Source organism: Salvia splendens, chromosome 8 (assembly GCF_004379255.2).
Source record: "Salvia splendens isolate huo1 chromosome 8, SspV2, whole genome shotgun sequence".
Taxonomy (NCBI): Eukaryota; Viridiplantae; Streptophyta; class Magnoliopsida; order Lamiales; family Lamiaceae; genus Salvia; species Salvia splendens.
In genome coordinates, this window is record NC_056039.1 from 19,572,583 (window position 1) to 19,578,790 (window position 6,208).

The 6,208-nt window shown below is 50.0% G+C and overlaps 1 protein-coding gene across 1 annotated transcript; it reads right to left on the reverse strand.

Annotated features, from left to right (window-relative positions):
- Positions 1-2,918: 2,918 nt before the first annotated feature.
- LOC121745889 lies at positions 2,919-5,386 on the reverse strand. The gene is made up of 4 exons (XM_042139829.1): positions 5,072-5,386; positions 4,498-4,901; positions 3,892-4,448; positions 2,919-3,760 (listed from the first exon to the last, which is right to left on the reverse strand). Exons 1-4 carry the CDS (start codon positions 5,384-5,386, stop codon positions 2,919-2,921), a joined length of 2,118 nt encoding a protein of 705 aa, XP_041995763.1.
- Between the last annotated feature and the right edge of the window lie 822 nt (positions 5,387-6,208).

A 6,208-nucleotide genomic window follows, 5' to 3' on the forward strand; every position in this document is an offset into this window, starting at 1 on the left:
ATTTCAGAATAGGTGGGTGAGGCATGAGACTTTTAGGAGCGAGATCGCCAGAGTATAGGAGGCAGAGACAGGATACAATGGCATGAGTCCAGAGCCTTTGTCCTAGCGGCAAGGAGCTTAGACATTATTGCATGAGGTGCCGAGTTCGAGCCCTCTTGACATCAGTTGTAATTTCCTCCTATCTATATTATAAGAGTTTATTTGTAATTTCCTCCCTCATATAGGAGTTAATTTTTTAAAAAAAGGATACAATGGCATGATGAACCTCCAGCTCAAGCTTATTAGGATCAAGAAGTTCATAAAGGTCTGGAACAGAGAGGTGTTTGGCAACATCCTCCATAACCTAAAGGATGCAGAGGAGGCAGTTCTAGAGGCCCAGACCTTATTTGATAGTGACCCGACACCAGTACATAGAGCCGACTTTAGTAGAGTCTCCGCAGAGCTCATTGTCACGACCAAGATGGAGGAAGACTATTGGAGGCAGAAGGCGGCGGTTAGATAGGCTGCACATGGAGAGAGGAACTCCAAATTCTTCCATGGTTGGGTCAAACAGAAGAGAGTAAAGTCGAGGATACACACGATTGAGGCAAGAGGGAGGTGCTGACCGAGGAGATAGAGATCAGGGAGTCAGTGGCTCCTGACATCGGATGTTGGGGATCTTGCACAACCAGATTTGTCTCTTATCCATAGCGTGCCAGACTCGGTGGACCAGGAGGCCCTGTGTTCGCTGCCGCAGAAGAATGAGGTTAGGGACGCGATGTTTGGTATCAGTGGTGGTAGTATGTCCGGACCGGATGGGTTCACTTCGTTGTTTTTTCAGCACTGCTGGGACACTGTAGGGAGTGAGATGATCGCAACCGTTGGGGACTTCTTCAGTGGGGCGTTCATGCCTCGGGGCTTAACGGCGACCATGATCATTGGCTCATATCCACGCCAATCTTCGCAAGTAAGTCAGCCGCCTTATTGTCTTCCCTGTGGATGAAGGTTGCTCGAAGGGTGAGTAGATGCTTGTGTAAGGCCATGTGCGCCATGACTTGGCGAGTGTGAGCAGACCCCCAGCTTGGCCCTTTGATGAGATTAAGTGCTTGCTCGGCGTCCGATTCAAGCCAAATTGGCTTCCCGAGTTCCAAGGCTAGCTTCAAACCGTGGTGCATGGCGAGCAGCTCGGCTTCGAGTGGTGATTGTGCTTCGAGGGGGAGCGCATAGGCGATGAGCAACTTACCCAAGTGATCTCGAATGAGACCTCCTCTCCCGGCTTTTCCTGTTGCTTCAATAAAGGACCCGTCCGTGTTGAGTTTAATCCAGGGCTGATCCGGTGGTTCCCACTTAACCATCATAGTAAGACGCGGTGGCCGTTGAGGTTCGGCATGGCTTGGAATACAAACTCCGAGCTTCACCCCCTCCAATTCTTCGGCTTGAGCCTACCATTAGCTATGCTATTTCGGACGAATGTGAGGACCTGCCAAATCACATTGCTCGGTTTGAATTGAACATCGTGGTGGCGGCTTCTATATCTCTCAACCCAGAGGAACCAAAAGAGAAGGTAAGGCATGGCTCGGCTGAGGTGCTTCCTTCCCAGCTGCTGCGATCTTCTCGCCCATACTCCAATTCTTGTTGGAATCATGTCATTCGCCCCGAGAGTGGGGGTCGAGCCTTCTAACAACCTGTCGAATTCCCTCCATACTCTAATCGCACATGCGCCTTGTATGAAGAGGTGTTGGAGGGACTCGGTACTTGGCCTATGTGGGCAGCATTGACATTTGGATGCAAGTTCAATCTTGCGCCATTGTAACTTTGCGTCAACAGGGATCCGGTTAGATATGAGCCTCCAATTGAAGATAGCAATGGAGGTTGTGAGGCCAGCCGTCCAAATCTCCTCACGACCTTGGATCATGGGCCGAGGCGACCGGATCGTCTCCCACGTTGAGGCTAGCGAGAAATCTCCTCGCCGTGATAGCGTCCATCGCGGGATGTCCGGCTCCCCGGGTAGGATCAGGGTTTTGCATATTTGATCAATAATCTGTTGGGGGAGTCCAGCCTGGTCATGAAGTACTTGGAGTTTGGGGACGTCCCATGCACCATCCGTGATGAATTTCCGAGATGGTCGTTGTAGGGCTACCTCTCTCGTCGAAACAGAGCCCCCTAAGAGGGACATTGCCGAGCCATATATCATCCCAAAAGTATATCTTACCATGTCCAACAATCCATCGGATGTGCGGGTGAGCATGAGCCCAAGCTTTGGCCAGCCTCTTCCACGTCGGACTATTCCTTCCCATGATCCTTGACGAAAGTGGCGAGGATATGGCGCAATATTTTCTCATCATGTAACGGGCCCATAATGAGTTCTGTTCTCTGAACCGCCACCAGAGTTTGATGTTAAAGGCTCGTAGGATTTCAGTGAACTTTCGGATCCCGAGCCCTCCCTCCTTGGTGGGAAGACACATTTGGCCCCAGCTGATCCAATGGGTCCGTTTTCATTCTGTTGTCGAGCCCCAAAAGAAGCGAGCCAGTTGCTGGTCAAGAAGCTTAAGGGTACCGGCTGTGGGCTCAATGGCTTGAAAGATGTGGATAGGAACCGCCTCAAGAGTGCTCTTAATGAGAGTTAGCCTCCCTCCAAAAGATAGATTACGATGTGCCCATCCGGAGATCCTTTAGCAATCTTCTCTCGAATGAACATGAACATTTCCGTCCGCTTGACTCCATGGTATATGGGGACCTCCAAATATAGGAAGGGGAACGACCCACAAGCAAAACCTCCATCGCTTTGGATTGCATGCGCCCATTGCTCGTGTGCTTCGGCAATATAGAAATTACTTTTAGCGAGGTTGATTTGCTGCCCCGAGACTCCCTCATACCTGTCAAGGCAAACTCTAAGCCGACGCAATGGGTTTGCAGCTGCTTGAGTGAAAATAATGATATCATCCGCGTATCCGACGCAATGGGTTTGCAGCTGCTTGAGTGAAAATAATGATATCATCGGCGTATGCTAAATGGCTGATTTCCATGCACCTCCTGGACGCTTTGAAGGTCATCTCTTTCTTGCCAAGAATAAGCTTGTCAAGGGCCCTGGAAAGGTAATCTGCGGCGATCACAAACAGTGCGGGGGAGATGGGATCTCCCTGTCTGAGCCCCCGAGTAGATTTGAAAAAGCCAGCTGGGGCGCCATTAATAAGGATCGAGAACCAACAAAAACCAATGCATCGTTCAATGAGGTCAACCCAAGCAGCCGGAAAGCCCATGCGTCGAAGTACCTTGATTAGAAAACTCCATTGCACCCTATCATAGGCCTTGGCCATGTCGATCTTGATGGCCACATTCGGTGCTGGGGAACGCCTTGCTAATTCATGAAACATCTCTTGGGCGAGGAGGACGTTGTCATGTAGGAGCCGACCATTCATGAATCCACTCTGGTTAGGGGAGATAACCTGAGGCAAAAAAGGCGCAAGGCTTGCGGTTAGTACTTTTGTGATAACCTTGTTAAGGACATTGCATAAGCTTATGGGCCGAAAGTCGGCCCATGTCTCGGGCGAGGCCTTCTTCGGGAAAAGGACAATGTTAGTGGCCGTGACACTTCGAGGAAGGTATGCCCCAAGAAAAACTTGTTTGATGGCTTCCACCACATCCGTTCCAATGATCCCCCAACATGTTTGATAGAAGACGGCCGAGAAGCCGTCCGGACCTCGTGCACTATCCCCGGAGATGTCAAAAACCGATTTCTTCACCTCCTCAGGGTCTGGTGGGTAGTGTAACTCCTCTAGCTCTGTTGAGGGGGGAGTTGGTGAATTAGGTTAAGGTCCGAATCCTCAAGCGTCGGGGTGTCCGAGGCAAGAAGGCTCCGAAAGAACTCAACCGCCAAGTGTCGTATCTCTATTTCTTCCGCAATCTCCCTGCCATCCACATTGATAGAGTGAATTCGGAGTCTAACTCTTTTCTGTTTCACCCAGCTTTGGTAGAATCTGGTATTCTTATCTCCATCTGCAAGCCACCTTAGTGCCGTTTTTTGCCTCCAGAAGTTCTCCTCCATCCGGAGTAGGAGAATGTACTCGGCAATGTTTTTATTGATCTCGGTCCTGTTCCGCGGCGTTGGGTCAGCCTCAAAATTGGCTTGAGCTTGCGCGATCCCTTCCTCCATTGCTTGGAGATTGGCGTGAATGTTGCCAAAAACCTCCTTGTTCCAAGCCTTAAGGGCCTTTTTGCTCCTAGCAAGCTTAGTTTGGAGATTTAAGAGCCCACTTGCCCCTGTCGGTTGAGCCCAAATATCTTGAACTAGCTGCAAAAAGCCGTCGTGCCGGACCCACATATTTTGGAATCGGAAGGCACTACCCCTCGAGGGCGGCCTCGGCATCGTACACCTCGCAAGTATTGGACCATGATCCGAGGATACCCTTGGGAGATTAGTCACCCTCGTTGCCTCAAACGCATTTGTCCATGCCTCATTGACAAGCAACCTGTCCAACCTTTCAAACAGGCCATTTTTAGCCCAAGTGAATTCCGCACCCCGGGTCCAGAAGCCTACAGTCTTCAATGACTTCGACAAAATCAATCATCTCTGCTTGCCGATTGGTTTCACTACCAACCCTATCTTCGTGTGCAAGGATCGTATTAAAGTCCCCTCCAATCAGCCACGGTGTTCCTTCCATCCGGGTTGATATCTCCCTCATTTTATCCCACAGGGGATGTCGCTCCAATCTATTGCATTTAGCATATACCACCGAGATGGAAATATAGTTCGCCATGCGGTGCGAAGTTAGCCTTCCATGTAGGACTTGGTCCAAATCCTCCTCAATGATGAAGTTGGCTCCCTCCTCGGCAAATACCCATATCTTGCCGGACATATTTGATCCTTTGAATTTTAATCCCAGCGCCTTAGAGTATCGATCCGGGTCGGGATTAGTAAGTAGCTACATTATTGCAAGAAACATGACATTATAACACTTAATTAGTCTTTTTAGGACGTTTTGGGTCAGCGCATTAGCGACTCCCCTAGCGTTCCAAAACATGAGGTTGTAAAATATGATTAACAAGGAAGGGTCGTACCCGGAAGGTTTGAATGCCCTCCTTGGAATATGACGATCTGATGGTCATCCTCCCTCGTGTGCGTGCCGGCATCAATTTGTAACGGGGTGTCCTTGGGTTGTGTACCAACGGTTTGAATATCCATTTCCACCGCATCCATCTCGCCACATCCTTCGACATCAAATTCCCCATTGGCCATGAGCGAGTAATACTTGTTTGTGCTCATAACATTGCCCATCCACTCGTCTCCACTCCTTCCATGGTTTGACGTGGGATATAGCCATCTCCCTCTCGATCCCCCTCGTGACCCTCCTCGGGAGCTCGAAGCCAGCCGACGAGTCGTGTCTCCATGTTCCCACGGCACATCCATTGATACCTCATCTTTCGATCAGGATCGGCTCAGCCCCATTGAAAAATTAGTGGCGGCTTCCTCACCTCGAACCGAACTAGTGCTAAGTTGGCCTTTTCCAAGCCCGTCATCTTCGTGAAGGTCCCGCACGATGTCCGGGCCCTCCCAAACCGGTTCCCCTCTTTTTTCCCCGTTCGGCCTAGCTTTCGGGGGTGTTCCCTTTCCTTTGTTTTTTCCTTGCCGTCTCCACTCATTGTTGTCGTTTGGCTTGGCCTCAAAATTGACTTGCTTTTCGGTTGGGCCGTTTCCGTCTTGATTTGCTTTTTGAGGGGTTACATTGTTGTAATTTCTCTTCGGTGGCCATTCGGTCTTCCCCACAGCATAACAAACATTACTCGAGTGTCCGACATGCTTACACTCCCGACAATAGGCTGGAATTTTGTCCCACCGCACTTGTTGAACCGTTTCTTTCCACAAATATCGAGTATGATTTCTTCAGGGGTGGTTTCGTGATGTCAATCTCGACGCAAATGCGTGCAAAGGAAAGCCTTGTTTTGTTCGCGGTGGCTCGGTCAACTTGAATTGGCGTCCCTAGGAGCTTGCCGATGGCGAAGAGGGCTGAGTGATCAAATAAATGGATCGGGAGGCCAACTAAGTTACACCATATCGCTGCAATCGGGGACTCACAATAAGCATCAACTCCGGAGACCATTTGAAAGCCCTCATTGGATGCCGATCAATGAGCCACACCGGCGTGCCCTTCGGGCCACTAAGGAGCCTAGCATAATCCGTCAATTCCTCACATTGAATGAGAATGTGTTTGGCGTTAATGTATTTCCAAGT

Coding starts and splice junctions, on each gene's coding strand:
- LOC121745889 (XM_042139829.1), bottom strand. CDS start 5,386: ATGGATGTGCCGTGGGAACATGGAGACACGACTCGTCGGCTGGCTTCG. Junction 4,902..5,071: donor GGGAGGATGACCATCAGATC/GTCATATTCCAA, acceptor GCAATAATGTAG/CTACTTACTAATCCCGACCC. Junction 4,449..4,497: donor TGTAGGCTTCTGGACCCGGG/GTGCGGAATTCA, acceptor AAGGTTGGACAG/GTTGCTTGTCAATGAGGCAT.